Source organism: Mercenaria mercenaria, chromosome 12 (genome assembly GCF_021730395.1).
Source record: "Mercenaria mercenaria strain notata chromosome 12, MADL_Memer_1, whole genome shotgun sequence".
NCBI classification, from domain to species: Eukaryota; Metazoa; Mollusca; class Bivalvia; order Venerida; family Veneridae; genus Mercenaria; species Mercenaria mercenaria.
This window is the reverse complement of record NC_069372.1, coordinates 77,450,596-77,470,267: the sequence shown is the minus strand read 5'-3', so window position 1 is coordinate 77,470,267 and position 19,672 is coordinate 77,450,596. Positions and strand designations below refer to the sequence as shown.

Genomic DNA, 19,672 nt, shown 5'->3' with positions numbered 1-19,672 from the left:
TTTTATTGGTTAATTGTGTCTTGAGCACATTCCATATCGTTAGACTCTAGCTGGGCATTCCATTGTCTACTGGCTTGTGGCACTGTTCGTTCGGGGTTTTTTTATTAGTCCCTCCATACGAAACGGATAAGTGTAGTTACCAAAACATCATGACATTTTTATGACATAAGCATTTATCTATTTTTAAGTTGTTTTATGGGGTAAAAGCTTTTGTTTCCTAAGTCTTTTGAAGTGCTCGTATATCTTGATTTGTATGTAACAGTGTTTAAAGTTCATTTCTAATTCGCAAACGTGGAAGTCGTAAATAACGCATGTCCTTTCTGAAGCGAGGCTCGAATCCAAATCGACGAGGGGCACGTTATTAGAAGTCAGCGGCCTAAACTACTCGGACTTAAATCTAGGAGTGGACCAATTATATCAAAATATTTCACTGCATGTTTACGCTACTCCTAATTAGAGGCAATCGTTTAACAGATCTTTAAAAAAATATTGTTTCTGTATGACCCTTCCCGTATTAGACTATAGGTTAACAAAATTAATCAAGAAATATATCAAAATTATGTGACTCTGAAAATAAGTAAAACTTTTGGGCGCTTGTGGACTGCCCTAGTTTTAAACCTTGCTCCTATACTAAGCTGATGGGGGCGAATAGTTGACAGCTCTACTCTACCTCAGTATGAACAACTGCTCCTAAAACAACACAGAATCTTTTTAACATAGGTATCTGTTAATGAAAGTTTCCTTTTATAAGCATGAATATCACAGTCGACTTATATACACGGTAGTATGTACGCATCCTTTCATTTTTTTTTTAAATTACATAAACATATTTTTTCTAAAACGCACAACAATTGAAGTATTTACAGTACAGTTTATTTGATTTTGCAATCAGGCAATATCCCAGGATTGTTAAATGGCAAAGATTTTGATTATTTCTCTTAACAGCATTAATAGCTAGTTTTCCACTGTCCTTCGCATTTAGAAAGTATATCCCAGAATTAATTAATCTGTCACAAAACAAGGAATAACTATTACAAAAAAAATCCACTACAATTTTCATTTAAAATCAAAATGTATGCTTTTAAATCATGAAAGTTTCATTGTAGAACTTATTTTGGGGTTTTAGATAAACTATGATTTGCAAAATGATTGTAGCTGTGTGAAATTTAGAAAACCTCTGGGTTATATACGTAATTATTGAGATATTCTTAAACTTATATTTTCTAGTTGCTTTTGTATATTTTTGCATGCAGTTATGTTGTGTTCAGTTCAGTAATTGTTGTGCGCATGTCTAACGGAAGATGCCAAAACGAAAACATGAAAACTCAAGAAATAAAATAGCTTTCGTGTTGGCGAGGCGAAAACACGAAAACACGACAAATAATGCATTTTGTCGTGTTTTCATGTCGGCAGGCGAAAACACGAAAACACGACTTATATCGTATTTGTCGTGTTGGCGGGGCGAAAATACGACAGCACGAAAACACGACAAATGCATTATTTGTCGTGTTGGCGGGGCGAAAACACAAAAACTTGACAAATTCGCAAAAATTAAAAGATTTCGAGAAATGTTTTAAATTTCCTATTTCTATTTCCTTTTATCTTTATCTCGATAACCAGAAACTATTTTCGTGGAAACTTATCAATAAAATCACGAACATTGTCAAGTGGAAGCAGCGGTGGCGCCGGGATAAATTTTCTTGTAGCCAAGCTTTTGCCCCATGTGGTTCTGGGACGATCTGTGTATGAAAAGAATTGGAACCACTGCCTTACCCTTGCATGATCGTACGAGGCGACTAATAGGGTCTTAGCACTTGGTTTTGCTGTAACTCTGTGATTCCAGCAGGTATGCAAATTTTGATTCCATAAATCGTGTTTTTATTTCGATGTAAATGAGATATGAAACCAAAATTTGTAGTCCTGTTTAGCGCCATTATAACCTATACTGTGTTGTTGCGCCGTAAAACCCAAATAAATAAATAAATGTAGCCAAGCTTTTAGCCAAATGAAAAATTATGTAGACAAATTTTATTACATTTAGCTAAAAATGTAGCCAGCATTGCAGATGGAGTAGCGAAACAATCCGAGACCTTACAACAATATTTTCTGCGACTGACAACTTACACAAGTACATACAAACTTGTATGTACATGATTTCATACTGCTATCCAAAACTTATTCTACGAACAAAATGCAAAAAAAAATTTAAAAAAATATTCAATCAAATAATTTCATTCAACCACTCAAAGAGCTATTAAACTATTTTACCCTTTTTTGAACCACTGCTGTTTGAATGCATGTGGAGTAGCACTTTCAAATGTAGACTCTTTGGATGGAGGGAGTATCAGACAAATCTAGATCTTTAATGTTTATGACCTTTATTAAACTTAGTTACATGTATAAATCTTCATCAGAAAATCGGCCGCGCCGGCGTAATAGGCTCTTTAATTATTTTTGCCAGCTTCCAATCAATTATCACGTAATGTATCCGCTAATTTGTACAGTTTTCTTCAATAATCCGTTCAATTAACTTTAAACAAACAAATGATTGAGTCACTCGTGTCAAACAGAATAATTTAGTCAAGCTGTAAATTGTATATTCGCACCTCCATGTGTGACAGATGTTAACCTTTTGATAACCCGGATATGTATTGTAGTCTGGTATCGATTTTTTCGCCTACAGACATGCGGTTTGTCGTACTTCCGGTGAAGATTAGAAAACCATTCTGCGATTGTAAACAAGAGAGATTTTTTGTCGCTAAATTTGTACGATTTTCGCCAATGGCGAATTTGGCGAACGACAGCGCAAGCCCTGGGAACCCGGGGGAAGCAACTTACAAGGCTTTTGATTGGTTGAAAAAGTATATGGTATTCCGTGATGTATATTTGCCATGTAAAGTGGACTCCCATCCATTGGTTTAAAATATGTTGGATGTGTTTGAAAACTATCTTATTTTATAAATTGAAATCGGTCCAGCTTTTTTGCAGATCAAAATCGATTGTACTGGATGCAAATGCAGTTGCAATTTTTGAACGGAAACTTTAAATAAAGATGGCAGTCTACTTAAGAAGGGAGGATGCTAAAGTCCTCATCAAAATAACATTTCATTTCATTGCTTAAGAGCAAAATAAAAGTTCAACAAGAAAACGTGTCACATGCAAAACGTTAGCATTGGTTTTAAAACTTTCTGACAACAGACTGATCTACAGAATATTTTAATTAATGGAACACCAATGAACTTTAAATGCGTTTATGTAATATGTTACCAGTTCCTAGTTTTAAGAATAAAAGCATAGATGTACATTTATGTGGGAATAAGTGTAATTAAAGGTTAAACTGATGACTCAAAGATTGTCTTGTACTGTTCCCCTATTAAGACTAATTTAAAGGTAAACAACTAAGTCATCGTTATCATCATCATCATAATCATCTTCGTTATCAGTATCATTTTCATTTTTATATCATCATCGCCTTTGGCATCATCATTAATCATAACATTCGTCATCAATCATCACTATTATCTTTTATCATTTGGCTTTCAGCTATGCAACATGCCCCGTCGAGGGAAGATTCTACTGTATAACCAGCAGGATCTAAAGAATGATGTTAAGGCTGTACAAGCTGGTGACTTAATGACGAATACCTCTGCAAAATACAACGTGCCAAGAACCACAATTGGGGATCGTATTTCGTCTCGGTTTGATAACAATGAACCAGTGATGCATGGATGCATGAAAGACCGCTTGTGATTCCACTTGGTATTGAAAACAAAATTGTTAAGTCAGTAAAAATGGCTGCTACAATGGGAGTGGGTCTAAGCAGAAAGTAAATAATTGCCAGTATTAGTATGTTGTGTAGGCGCATAAAATTAGAACATCATATCCTTTTTTCAATGCGGGTAAAGATTGGTGGGAGGTGGCAAAGTTAAGACACCTTGAAATTACACACAGGAAACATCAGTGAGTGCGAAAATGCTCAATACCAACATAGTGAATAATTATTTTAATGCCTTGGGGAGAATCATTACCAACCTAGGTGTCAGGCAAAGCGAAATATGGAACTGTGATGAAACAGGCCTAATCTTCGAGCATTGTCCTGTGAGGTTTATAACTGAACGTGGGACATACTCTGTTGTGGGTAAAACTAGTCAGAAATCGAGTAATCTTACTATTATGGCTTGTGTAAACGGGGCCGGAACAGCAATGCCCCGTCAGGGAAAACTGTCAGGTCGCTACATGGCTTCAAAACCACAGACGCACCTGTCAGCACGGTTTGGAGTTATCAGGAGAAAGGCCGGATAATCGACAAAATTGGGGAAAAATCGTTTGACAATGTGTGTTTTGAAGCACTGCGTCTCAAAGCCTTTTTTGACGGTCATACATCACACGAAACATTAGCAATAATAGAAAGGGCAATCGATGAAAATATCGCTCTTCTATCTCTACCACCTCACTGTACCCATCATTTGCAGCCTTTAGACTGATCTGTGTTTGGTACATTAAAAAAAAGCATATAATGAGCACTGTTCCGAATTCATGTCAAAATATCCCTTGCATGAGGTGCAGTACTGTAAGTTATAAACACCAATTTTACACACTTACTGTAGAAACGAATGTCGGAATGCCGTCATTTTTAGGCCTAGAATTGTATCTGCATTGGATCTCATAGATCAGCCGTTTTTCTAAAAATCGCCTTTAGTATTTTCAATCAAATTACCCGATACCTTGTATTTTTTCTTAGCATTTTAGGAGGTACTTTAAACGCATCCGGTCAACACATGGTATAGCGGCACTGAAACCACGTGTCATATAATTTGTGACAAGTGATAAAAATGCACTTTACCAGGTTGCTGTCTATCAATGGGCCTTTTTAAAAACGATACGGAATATTCAGGATATTGCAACATATAATAATATAAACATTTTATTCCACAGACACACCGCAAAACCTGACTACTGCTTCTCTTTCTTCTGACTATCAAAGTTTTGACCCCAGCTGCTGCGAATGAGCTTGCTGCAGAGATGTCTCTGACTGATATTCTAATTTCATGTTTGTAGTAAAGAGAGATTTAAAGAAATAGTTTAAAAACCTTCCTTCAGTATGTGCTTTTGGTAGTGTTGTTGATTCTGGAACCTGGTTATGGATATTTAAAACATGTTTACCGTTTCCTAGAATGGTAATTAAAAATGTACCGGAATCGTAAATTCATCACATATGAAAAACAATGCACTTAGTCGTCGTGTAATGCTTTTTATGCAAGAATAGCGAGAATACACGTTTTTTTTGTGTATTAACGTCTGCAGAAGCCCTTGGTATATGTTTGTGACCTCGACCTTCTGCAGACGTTTATACACAAAAACGTGTATTATCCCTACATAATTTCACAACTTAGGTTTATGACTGTAAAAGCGGGGCAGTCCCGATGAATGAAAATATATCGATAGGTGAAGTTTATGTTAATGAGTTTTGTCCGAGTTTTACTTATTTACCCTACTTTAAGGCTTTTTATAGTCAGACATTTTGCGAGGCCGTTCTTGTCATAAGATTTCATGGTTAGTGTTGATTTTAAAGGTTATGTTTTAAGATTCAGTTTTATCCTTGACTGTTGATTTATTAACCTTTATATACCGGTATGAACAGTTGTCATGCTTTTATTCTAAGCCCATAGACACATGTCTTTACAACAAGGTTACTTTCAATCATGAGACGTGCACCATTTGTTTATATTGTAAAAGGTTACTGTACTTAGATATCTATTATTTATACCTCTTGTGTGTAGATATCCTCTAAATATTGACATCTCTTGAAAGTGACATCTATGATTAAGGTAGATATTATGCTGTACTTTTTATCATCTTAGGGTGTTATCTTGTAACTGATGTCACGTGTCGTAATAAAGTTGAAGGAATAACGAACCCAGCGTTGGGTGTAATGTATATTAATGGTATTTTGTGAATAAATAGTCAAAGGTTATAGTTGTCTCGTTAGATAATACCTATTGAAATACTCTGAGGTTAAGTGATTAAAGTGAATGCAAATAAAACCTTTGCTATCATTTAACTGGACAGGGTTGAAACTAGGTTATGATATGCAAATAGTAAAGATCTATGCAAACACAGCCATTGTGCCCCAGTTCGATATGACATTTAGTTGAGAAGATTTAAAGTAGACAAACTAAGTTGTGTGATTTGTTCACTTGCATTTTTAGAGAAATATACAAAGTTCTACTTTAACATTCGATTCTACAAATAACGAAAAAGGTAGCGTATATATTTGTAATTACTCTTCGAAATGATTATCGAAATAAACAGTAAGGTACTTGAATATTCAAAATAACGGGTAATTAAAATTGTACCATTTAACACAATTAAATTAACACTGATTTACATTTAATATACGCAAACAAAAAGTATGTTATATGTCCCCATCTCTTGTAGATGTAACACAAATGTACAATTAACAATATCTAAAACGGACATCTTCAAACAATTGATTCTTCTGAAACAAAAGAAATATCTAGAAAATATCATTTATTGCTGAAATGTTTTCAGAAACAAATGCACACATTATCGTGATAGCTACCTAGCTATCACTTGGCAGAAATATGACACCAAAATAAATAATGTCAATATCGCAATTATAGATATTTTGGAAGGATTGTGTCATTACGGAAGTAAAGGTCCCGGATGCTGGTGGTACCCGAATGAAAATGGTGGACATCGAGGATTCATACATCCAAAGGAGAAGGTTCACTTTTGCACCAAAATGGCCTAAAAACAGAAAGTCTGTGAATTTAGTACAGAACATGTTTTCTTTCATTAAGTAGTATTGTTTTATCAGACTGCACAAAATATTTTACAATATTCCCATATGACCTAAATATGCTAAAAATTGCCAGTTTTCTCAAAATTCTGCGATTTCAGCAATATTCATTGACATGTTGTGAAAAAAATAATAAATTTATTTATAAAAACTAAATTCCTTATAGTAGATATACATTTTGGTAGCAAACAATATATAGTTCTTGCAAATTACAGCCAATTTGAAAATTTTCAAAATTGCATAGGCCATATAAGGCTTAAGTGAACTTTGTCCAAAATTTCTACAGATATGGGCGTGAATCTCAACAACTTTTCGACAACGTTCCAAATTACAAATTCCGCAATGACGATCTTATGCTTTGCACATTTGCTAAGACAGGCAAGTTTAACTCACTTGTTGTTGGTAGTTATTAGTGAGTCCCCGAAAATAATTCCAAATAACATCGCCGATTTTTAAAGCTACACGTGATTCCTACTCAGGATTGCACTAACTTCACTAACATGTAACAATGTTAGTTTGTTTTGTTTTCGATAGGTTTAATGTCGTACAGACACAGTTATAGGTCTTATGGCGATTTTTAAACTTTAATGGTGGAGGAAGACCCCAGGTGCCCCTCCATGCATTAACTCGAGAACATCACTGGCGGGCAAGAAGAATTCAACGCGCTGGGTTAAGTTTGAACCACCAAAGTAAGTGACCCTAACCACTCGGCCATGTACTGGAACTTGATAAGTTTATATCGTAATCCCAGTTTTAATCTAGTCAAATTTGTTCATACAGTATTTTTTCTTTGGTTAGATAACGTCAAAAAGTCGTCTTCTAAAATACGGAATAATTTGCGTTCAAATTACACTTTGCATTTATAGTTAACTGAAATCTTGTGGGTATTTGAGAGGATTTTCGGAAACATATTGGACATTTCTAGTTCTTTAAATCAATTATGTTGTTAAAACTTGTACAAAGATCATGATGCCTTCATCAGAAAAAAAAGTCAAGTCGACTGACTGTTATACAGAATCATACACAAGTCAACGGCAAAGGATTCGAAAGTAGCAAAACTGAAATCTCATTCTACGGTTCAAAGCTTGGCAATTCAATTGAAATTACTCGCACTGAAAGCAAGATACAAATAGTCTCAATTGGATTTGATGGATTCGGACTTTTTCGTGATTTTTCCGAAAATTTCTATCGTAATACCGTCCCGTGGAAACGACCTTGCCTGGTCTATGTTTTGTTTTATTAGTGAAAAGCTCTTTTTAAAACTGTGTCACGTAGACGTGTTTCAAAATGCTGTAAGAAAAAAAATATACTTTTAAAAGAAGATAGAGGGTTGTTGTTTAGCTTAATCATTTATACGTACTATTCTGGTTTTAACTGAACAGACGTTCCATATTTTATTACATATATGTTTTGACTGGATTACATTCATATAAGTATTTCGTTGCGTATGAAAGGAGTAAAGTTGTTGTGTTGTTATGTTTTCTAAATCTTCAGGCACAAAGTGGGTATTTGAAATAATCATGATGATTTTAAACAGGTCTGCGAAGCGAATAGACACGAACAAAGTTACAACAATGCTCGAATGTGTAACTGCTGAGGAGACAGATCAACAACCATCACCGAGAGTGGTGAATTGTCATTTCCCGCCAAGGTAAGAGGGCCGTTCAGTATACAGATCAGCTCAAGCGGAAAACCCATTCTCTGTCCTCGGAGGATGACCATAACGAGTCCTTAGACTCCGACTCGAAGTTTCTTTCGTGTCAGCCATTTTCCGTCGAGGGATTTCTTTGTCTTCGAGTATTTATGTGGAGTCATTCGGAGGAAATTCTTGAAGTGATCGAGATGAAATCCAATCAGCGGAATACATACCTGTATTGATTGTTCTGTTGTTGTCAAGACACATGCTGTTACTTTTTCCAGCTACTCACAGACCTACGGATCGTGGGATTGTGAGTTCGATCCACGGACGCGGCGTATGTTGTCCGTGACGATTTGATTGAAGCCATCGTGTCTGAAATCATTCATTCTTTAGGCATTTAACCCAAAACAGAACAAACAGATTTTGTTAGCTATCACAACAGCAATTTTTAAGTGCCGTGTGGCGGCCGTAAAATGTCTCCCTATACTTGAATTCAGTGTTGTTAATTTTTCTTGTCCTTTGGCAAAATGGAGAGCACTCAGTATTCATAGGTAACAGAGTTCCGATTAAGCCGGTGCTAGGGGCATGTTGTACATTCTACTACCTCTCATGAACAGACTCAATCAAAGCGAGCAAAAGCGTATAACCATTAACCATTCCAAGGCGGTGTCCCATTATGTTTTTTTTTTCTATTATTTTGTTTTATCGTTGGGGTATTTTTGTCATTCTATTTTTTCTATGTCCATTTGTGTAAATGCTAATCATTTACATATCCATACGAACGCTTCGGGTTTTTATGGGTTTCGTTCCTGCACTTTACGCTATTACTTGTAATATTTGTCCTTGGTTTCTACGTACAATGGCTTGATTTCAGTATACATTTATTCATGCTTGCTAATAATATTGCAGATTTCTTCCTCTAGCCGGTATGAAGGCAAAGCAGATCAAACAGTTTTATGTATACGGAATCCCAAAGACACAGCTGTATCGTATTACAATCATATGAAGGGTTTTAAATCATATGAATACGATGGCAAATGGGAAGACTGGTTGCCAGTGTATGTGCAAGGAAAATGTAAGTTCAACACTTGCTATGCTTTAATTAGTTACAAATGAAACTGGTGTGGGAACTTTTATCACGAGTATGGTTAATTGCATAACAACAGAGAGACATCTCGACCCTATTAGTAAAACACATTTAGCTCTTTCGGTATAAACCTGGACGAATGTTCAGCTAGTTATTATGACGCGCCATAGTTAATCCATGATAAGATGTAAAAAAAATCAACATGCTTAATTAATCAAACCGATCTGCAATACATTTTATTTTGTCATGTTGTGCGATTTGTGTGTTTTCACTTTGTCTATTTTGTCGTTCCAAGAGTATTAATTGTGCGTTCTGTCTCATATCAACACTTAAGGTTTTCAAGAGATTAATTTTTTTTTTCCATTTCCCATTTATCATAGCAATCCGTCATTTGAAGTGTTGGGTATCAAGACTTAAATCCGTACTGCGGTATATCGTGATATTCTGTTAAGTATCGGGGTAGGCATCGCGATTTTTATCAAAGCTAAGTCTACATAAGTTTACCTTACTTGAGCAGAAATAAAAGCTTCAAGAGATTAGTTTTTATCAGCTCGATTTTAGTATTCTGAAACACGTAAGGTAAAAGTAGACATTTATACAGAACCATGACTCTAAGAGTTCGATTATCACAACACTTACCTATAATTATTTTCAGTAGAATATATGAAGTACAGCGACTATTTGTTAGAATGGCAGCGTGAATTACAAAACGGTCCAGGATTCCCTCTGCACATCATGATTTATGAAGATCTGAAAATGGTTCGTCTATTACCTACTGAATTTAAATAACGTTTTATAGTATCATTGTTGAAGTAAATATGTGTAAAAATAATGTGCCAGTACGTATTCTAGTAATAAACTTGTGAACTTTTCGGTATTTATAAAGCAAAACAAAAACGTTTTTAAAGTAAAATTTTCATGCTTTTATGTAGAAACATATTTTACAGAACACATAATTTATATCATAATTGTATAAATCATAATCTAGGAAACTTTGACATTTCTAAGACTCAAAAAGAAGGGCCGAGAACTTGAGGTGTGGGGGTGCGAAATAATCACTTTTGAAATCCTCAAGAGATACGAAATTACCGAAATTGGGACGAGTTGACTGTAAATCGTTCACGGGAGATAAATCGGTATTAGAGTCGAACTCTACCGCAGTCCCACTACCGGGGGGATTGCAATTTTCCACAAGTGTTGCAATCTCGCAGTGATAACAGAAAATATGTGACAGCGTCTTACGTAATGTGTAACAAAGTCTCAACATCATAACTGTCACTTAAAGAAATAAAAACACGTATGTACATCCTCCCTTAACAACAACACCCGACAATCGCAAACGACGACGACAATCCCAAACGACAATGTCGCGATATCCACTTTGAAATGTCGCCTTTCAAAAGCACGATATATCGCGATGTCACTTCGCGTTGTCGAGCGTCATATCGCATTGTCGCTATGTCACTTCGTAATGTCGCGATATCACTTCGCGTTGTCGTGTGTCGCGACGGCGACATTATCAAACGACATGCGATAATCACAAAGGACGCTCGACAACGCGAAGCGATATTTTCCAAATGTCGTATCGTATGTCGCTTGTCGCGGGTTTGGGTGAGAGTCGACGCGCGACAATTCCAAACGATACATGGCACGCGAAGTGACACTCGACAATACGAAACGACATTTTCATAATGTCGTTTCGCATTGTTGTGCGTCGACCGGTGTTCACTTGAATAAATACCGGTTAATCTTGGTCGCATTTTTTTCTAACAATTCATCAATTTCATTTTATTATTTAAAGCGTTAAAAGTAAGGTATCAAAGTGAAATTTCTTTTAATAAGTAGTATTGCCTAATCGAATATTACAAACAATGTTCTTCCCCGACGGGCACGCCGTCGGGAACATTTGCTGAACGTTGCCATTTTTGGCTTAAAATATTAGCAGTAAAATTAGGAAAAGTGCTTATAAAATTTTTTTTTGGTAAATAACTGCAAATAAAAACTTGTTTTGAAAGAAAATGACAAAATATGAATGTTTGTGACAAAAAAGACAACATCTGTTCGTCCGTCTGTACGTAATTAAAGATAAAAGCTGTACTTTTCCGTACGGAAAATGTCCGTGTTTTTCATTAACTTCAAATAATTGTAGAATGTTCCACACACAAGATATTTTAACATTTTTAAATTAAATTCAAACATTGTCTAAACGGATATGTAACTTGTATAATTTTGGACCGTCTCAAAATGTATCAGTTTTCGTGAAAATATGCATACTCTATACATATATTAAATAGAGGGGTGGTCCTTGTCTAAGGAGCCAAATCTTCATAACCTGATCTCCGATTTTAATAAATGATACCTTGTTGCAAAGGGCAAGTCGGTACCTAGAAAAAAAGAACACGTCAAGTTCGAACCCGGTCGGCTAGGGGTCAAGGTCAAAGGTCAAATTCTGGTAATATTCTCAAAATATGTACTTGTTAGAGCAATCAAGACAATCCTGAAAACCCAAGAACTACCTTCACTGTGTCCAATGACACCATTGGAGCAATTCTCACGGCTCCCCGGGTCGGATCAGCTTAGTCTTGGCCAGCACCCTACCGCATATAACACATTTGATCATTTCCTGAAGCCATGTGTTATGTTTAAGCTGCTATTCATTGACTGATATAAATAGTGTAGTCATGACTTGTTAACGGCACCGTCTCCATTCAGTGTCCGATGTTTATGATTTGTATTGTGTGTCAGACGTACATTTAAATGACATTGTTATAGTTGCTTGCTTTAGGGATTATTGTCTCCATACTTAGCTCCTAGACCCTCGTAGCGATTATAATGAGTTTCGTATTGGAGAGGCTGAGTTCTTACTACTGGAATTTTTATTTGTTGATGTTTTCATGCATATTGATCATTTATACAACAAGAAAACGTTTTGCATTACCTATTAGTAATATTAACAAACTAAATATTTTGTGTCGTACCTTTTATGGCGGTTTTGTGGTTGGGTTTCATTTTCATAATTTTTATGTGATCTTTTCAGAATGGGAGAGAGGAGCTGGATAAGTTGCTAAAGTTTCTCGACAAACAGTTAGATGAACAACTGAAAAATGACATCATTGATACGTGCGGTTTTAAGAAAATGTCTGAGGAGAAAGGAGAAGGCAAAATATATGAACAGTTCAGCAAACCAGGTTTCAAATTCTTTCGTAAAGGTATTTGTTTTGTGATGTTTATAGAAAATGCTGATTTTCATGAGAAACTCTGCCGATACAAAACAAAATGCTTTCAACAGGAGATCGTCTACTTATGACTGGCTGTGTGCATTAAACTCGTCACCTTTCACTGGCTATTAATATAATGGTATTTATGAATGCTACCTCTAAGATTGAGAATGATATATCATAATAACTTTTGAAAACTAGAAGCCTGCAAATGGTGATTGATTGATTCCCTTAATCTTGACAAATGCTTATTACCTGTTTAACAAATAGGACGTACTTAAAAGCGTCTTTGAGATATTTGTCAATGATTTAATATAAATATGACCGAAAAACCCTGAAAACAGTCGCCGTGAAAATTGATACTGATTATTAGTGACAGAAAGCTACATGAAAAATATCTTCCTCAGTCATCTTTGGTTTCAGTCAATTTACCTAAGCTGGATGAAACTATTTTACAATACAGGTGTTATTTTTTTTTTTTTTTTTTTTAATATCCCCGAGCAATTCTTGCACAGACCTGTACCTAAGTATTCGGCCGTCCTCCCGCAAGCTAGATCAGTTCTTCACATAAAATAATTATAAACCCTAAAAGCGAGGACTTTTGAACTCACAATGGTGTGGAACATACCTAATCCACTCGGTCACGGAGGTTTTCTATGTGGCAATACAAGTCTGAGCTTTGTTAGATATGATAACTGTAAGGTTTATGTTATATGTCAAGAAAATTAACAAAGCGTTTGTAATAACTCTCTTCTTTATACCTGTAGGGCAAGTTGGAGACTGGAAGAACTGGTTTACTGTTGCACAGAATGAAATGTTTGATAAAATTTGGGAAAACGAAACAAAAGACTTGGAAGTGTTGAAGTTCAAGTATACTTTGAATAACGACTAATCTCATAGAAAGTTTGTAAAACTGCTTAGTGTTAATTGTATAAGGACAAAAGACTTGGAAGTGTCCAAGTTCAAGTATACTTTGAATAACGACTAATCTCATAGAAAGTTTGTAAAACTGCTTAGGATTAATTGTATAAGGACAAAAGACTTAGAAGTGTTCAAGTTCAAGTATACTTTGAATAACGACTAATCTCATAGAAAGTTTGTAAAACTGCTTAGGATTAATTGTATAAGGACAAAAGACTTGGAAGTGTTCAAGTTCAAGTACTTTGAATAACGACGTATCTCATAGAAAGTTTGTAAAACTGCTTAGGATTAATTGTATAAGGACAAAAGACTTGGAAGTGTTCAAGTTCAAGTATACTTTGAATAACGACTAATCTCATAGAAAGTTTGTAAAACTGCTTAGGATTAATTGTATAAGGACAAAAGACTTGGAAGTGTCCAAGTTCAAGTATACTTTGAATAACGACTAATCTCATAGAAAGTTTGTAAAACTGCTTAGGATTAATTGTATAAGGACAAAAGACTTGGAAGTGTCCAAGTTCAAGTATACTTTGAATAACGACTAATCTCATAGAAAGTTTGTAAAACTGCTTAGGATTAATTGTATAAGGACAAAAGACTTAGAAGTGTTCAAGTTCAAGTATACTTTGAATAAGGACTAATCTCATAGAAAGTTTGTAAAACTGTTTAGGATTAATTGTATAAGGGCGTCGTTAAAACATACAGGTACCTTTAATATATCTGGGAATCATTTTTCCATTTCATGTAACGTAGCATTTTACAATACATGCATTATTTCTTTATAGTGCATATAGTGTAATTAATAAGATTTCCTTACATTAAGTTTGGTGTCATTGATTGAATATAAATATACTTACATATTATAGAATTATTAATATATATAAATACTCAACAAATAATCAAAGCCTTCGAGTGGTTTAACGTCTGATTTACCACGGTTCAGAGTTCAGATGCGTAGGAATTGAACCACGAGGGCGTTAGCCCGAGTGAATAAATACTGAAGCATATGAACGATGAACCGTGGTAAATTAGATGATAAATCACAAGAAGGCATTGATTGTTTTTATTCTGATATGCTCATTGACATATTTTTATAAAATGCTGGACTTCATTTACCAGAGGAGTAATGTATCGGACGTCATGTGGCAATTTGACGTCATAATTGGTGTCATAATGCTTTCTTAGCGGTCCGCGCGTCAACCGTTGTTAATCGCAGAATATACAGAGCTTGAGTTCCTTCTTTGTTTAACTGGAAATCAAAACAAGTCATGTTAGAATGTTAAATATATTAGCGATTTTTCTTTTTTATTTCATGTTTAATAAAACGCTTTTTGAGGATTTGTTTCATGAATAAATAAATTGGAATTTATCTTTTTACTCATGTTTTGCTTTTTACCAGAATGCTTTATTCAAAAAGAAAATGTCAAAAATATATTACTGAAACTTGACACGGGCATATATGTATAGCTGGAATGGCATATCTGTATACAACTGAATATATTTTTGATGTATTGTTTTATGTATTTCCCATTGTGTGTTTCTTATACGATATACCCAGACGTTCAATACAGAGAGATGACCAAACATTTAAGTGAAACATCCTTTAAAATATCCGGGAAAGAATTTTCCATTTGCTATTAAGTACAATAACATTTTTATACTTGTTTGTTCATCTGTGAGTGTTATTATGTGTTTGTTTTTTGTTGTTGTTGTCTTTTGTACATGCGTGTCAGCGCTGTTGTGGTTTACGTGTGGGCCTACTATGTAAATGCGTGGCTCTGGGGCTGGGTTTTTGGTGCTCTGTGCTTCCGAGAAATCTACCATTACCTGTTATCTTTTACGGCGTGGGGGGGGGGGGGGGCTGCGTCTAATACCTGCATTTTTCATAATATCCCACGAGGCAAATGTGGGAGTAAGAAATGCATTTTGTTTGTTGGTCTGACTGTGTTACGTGTCTTAGCAACACCTCTATGACTTTATAAGAAATCTTTTAATCTTTTTATGTCTATTTTTCACAAATAGATGTTAGGACAATAACTTTGAAGCTACTCGAAGGTAATGTATGTTTTTCTGGGTTTTAAATCCGGCCGACACAATGCAGGTCATTTGATAACCATCTAGCCTTTGATAGTTGAGGACCCCAGGTGCCGATGCAAGGAAATCTTAATACAAGTAGGCACTACAACGGTGAGAGCATCATCCAGTGTATCATTTAAAACTGCAGAGTTCTCAACTTTTAGGATATCAATGGGATTTCTTTCGTTATTTCCCAATGAAACATACTTGGTTTCAGTATTTACTGAAATCTGTTGTGAAATTTTGTAGCCCAGAAAAGTTTGCTCAGCATGAACTGACGAATTCAGTGTATTGTTAATATCATTCAAATGCTCATTGATACTAAGGCAAAGCTTACTGCGACGTTTTACTAACTAGTCTGAATATTTTTCATTGTATTTAATAGAACACAATGTTACTAGCGCTGAATGAAGATGGACGACTACCATATTAAACGTTATCTACTAGGTGTCACAAGAAAGACATTCCCGGTAGTCGCCCGTGAGAGGCCATTGATAATGAAATAAACCATCGGTGCATATTTTCACGTGTGTCACATAAAATACCTTGAACCTTGGTTATTTATTGGTGTAGAATAACAACAATGGTATGTTTGTAAATAAATGTACAAAGCCCTGGCTTCATTTTGATACCATTGTTGTTATTCTACCTCTCAAGGTCGACTCCCGGGAAAATCTTTCTTGTAGCACCTAGTAGATAACGTTTAACATTGTAGTCGTCCATCTTCAGAGAACACCTACGCAAGTCACAATTTTGAAAACACTAGGCATACTACAATTCAATTGTACAAATAGTTGGTTACCAGAATAAACAACATAGTAGGTCCCTCTGGTCGTGCGCACGATAAATTGAGAGTGTATATAATGCTTAAAACTGAATATGAATCAGATAAATATTGTAAAGTTGTTTTACCGCCAAGACCGTTCTCCCTTTTGCAAGTTTTAGATGCGGATCGCACCCATAAGGATTGAAACTGGACGGTTGAGTGTTTACCAGAAGGATTGTATAGGTAACTGTACGTTTTCTTTGATGTCATTCATTCCGTAAGGCTTTCATGTGGGTATATATCTTTAACGTGGCTAAAAGAATAATATAGAGAACAAAAGAGTAGCCACATAAATACCAGTATGTAGGAACCATTCGCAATAACACGTTTTCAATTCCTATTACAGTTCTCATACTATTCACATTAAACTAAAATCATCAAATTACGTTTACCTACTTTTTCTGGACAACCATGAATAAGGTATAATTAATACCGAGTATCATAGTCATGGCACAGCTGAGTTAGACCACCCAAGGACGAATTGATCTTGCTTTGCGCACGGTTGGTTTGTGTCAGACGACTTTGTATATAAACCAGCTGAATTATTTGTTAAAAATTATTAGAATCTAGATTTTATTTATACATATTACAGTCAAACTCGCTTTATACGAACTCATCCGGACCTAAGAAGTATGTTCGTATCAAACGAAATTCGTATTATGACCAGATAATTTGTCCGAGCAATTTGGGCAGTATCACCGGTATCATCGGTGAATAGATTCCAATATTATGATACATGAAAGTAGTTAATAGTTTTAAACTGATTAAGTTAATTCATTCAGATAACATTGAAATTACTCAAGAAAAGTCATACTTAAACAGGTAAAACTGTTTTAATTTAAATTTTAATGTGCGGTCGAGGTCAAGAGCGCCAAATTATATCCACCGCTAACATTGAAGCTTGTACTATATAACAAGCATTCTAAGAGGTATGAAATTTTGTATATTTTGGAAGACACAGCCTACCTGTATCGACACTAGAACGTCAATAATGTGTTTAAAATTAATTACATCTCTTTAAATCTTGACCTGTTAATTGATTAAATTATTTTATATTGACATGATAGTCACAAAGGACCGAGTGTTTGTTTGTGAATAGGTGTGAACTACTCCATTGTCCAATTAGCAAGCGGCACAAGCTTGACCATATTATTATTTTCAACACATTTTATAACGGCCCCGACTTTCTAAAATTAATTCGTATCAAAAGATGGAAAAGTATAATATTTAAGCTTATTGGGACTTCCAAAATTTGTTCGTATCTACCGATTATTCGTATCAAGCGAGTTCGCTATTCCCGAAATAATTTTACAAAGAAAATAGAAGGACTCCGTCGGGGAATTTGGACTTTGTTCGTTTAATCCGAAAATTCGTATCAAGCGAGTTCGTATTAAGTGGACTCGACTGTATTTGGTGTTTTAAAGTAGGCTACAATTGGTGATGATTCTCTATCAACATTCCTTCCATTCCACCCCACCCCCCCCCCCCCCCCCCACACACCATCACACACACACACCCAACACCCCCATTACCCTCATAATGTAGTTCTTCTGCAAAGTTAACATACAATTTTCAATCAATTACTTTGAGTAATTACCCGTTATTAAATGTGTCTTATTTTCTTTCTTGAATTAGTACCATGCTATGTACGAGGGATGTTCGAAATGAATTGCTTATTTCTATCTGGAGACTTCAAATTTCAGGTTAGCCCAAAAGGGCTCATTTCATGGCCTCGAAGTACTCCCCGTGGCTAGAAATGCAAAGTTTCAGCCGATGTATCCACTTCTTGAAGGCGTCACGGTACGCTGATTTGGGCAAAGTAATAAGGTACTGGTGAATGGCAGATCCAAGTGCCTGTCGGGACTGGTATTTCCGCCCAGCAAGGAATGATTTCAATTCCGGAAACAAAAAGAAATCACATGGGACAAGGTCTGGGGAATACGGAGGGTGAGGCAAAACAGTTACTTTTTCTTTCTTCAAAAACGCCGTAACTATTGCGGAGGTATGAGCGGGGGCATTGTTATGTAGAAGACGGACATGTTTAAAACCAATGGCAGGGTGTCGTTTCTGATAATACTTTTTCAGTTTCTTCAGTACTACGTCTTTGTAGTACTTTCCGGTGATGCTTTTGCCCTTTTTCACCGGCACTTTTATAGCGACTCCTTCACCAGAGAAGAAGATTGCATACAAAACCTTCTTTGCACTCAAAGAACGTTTGGCAATTATTGGGCGTTTGCTGTGTTTAGTGGCCCGGATCTTATTGCTAACCTTTTTGACGGGCTCAAAATAATGGACACAGGTTTCATCACCTGTGAAGACATTGGCAAACTGCTTTTTGTCATATTTTGGAAACATTTGAAGCAGCGTTTTGGCCACTTTAACCCGTTGCCTCTTTTGCTCATCAGTCAACAGATGTGGCACCCATCTAGCAGAAATCTTTCTGACTTTCAAATGCTTCTTCAAAATAAGGTGAACCGTTGATAGTGATATGCCTACCTTTCGTGCAATATCACGAACTGTAAATCTGGCATCTCCTTCAATGATTTCCTTTATTTTGTAAACGATTTCTTTACGAGATGCAGATTTTGGCCTACCTGATTTCGGTGCATTTTTGATGGACTCTACACCAGACTCAAATTTCTTTTTCCACCGCCGAACTGTGTCATAAGACACACAAGAAGGTCCATAAACAGTAGAAAGTTCAGTCATCAGCTGCTTCAAAGAACAACCAAGTTTTGAGCGAGCTTTGATGTAAGCCCGTATTTCATCTTTCTTGTCGACGCTTCTACCAACCATCTTTACTACAGTGGTCAATGATTGCGTGTATTCAAATGGCAAATTTTATGTCTTACACTTAGTCTAACATGTACATTTATACACCGTTGTGTAGGTATAGAATAAACCTATACAGGTAGGTAATGGTTTTTATCGTGTCCAACGTGGATATCGAGCTAGAGGACAATAAGCAATTCATATCGAACACTCCTCGTACATTATCTACTTTTCTCATGCATGCACAACAATCACCATGTCATGTGAATTTGTATAAATAAATTGTATTGTATACTCATATAACTGTAAT

General features: G+C 35.7%; 1 protein-coding gene across 1 annotated transcript in view; it reads left to right on the top strand.

The window, feature by feature from the left end:
- The first annotated feature begins 3,972 nt into the window (after positions 1-3,972).
- LOC128547609 (sulfotransferase 1B1-like) overlaps positions 3,973-19,672 on the top strand; it is a 31,071-nt gene continuing 15,371 nt past the window's right edge. Inside the window, exons 1-4 of the mRNA XM_053520657.1 lie at positions 3,973-4,271; positions 7,110-7,201; positions 8,318-8,474; positions 9,372-9,388. Of these exons, the coding sequence (XP_053376632.1) occupies positions 3,973-4,271; positions 7,110-7,201; positions 8,318-8,474; positions 9,372-9,388 (565 nt within the window). The remainder of the gene's footprint in view (positions 4,272-7,109; positions 7,202-8,317; positions 8,475-9,371; positions 9,389-19,672) is intronic.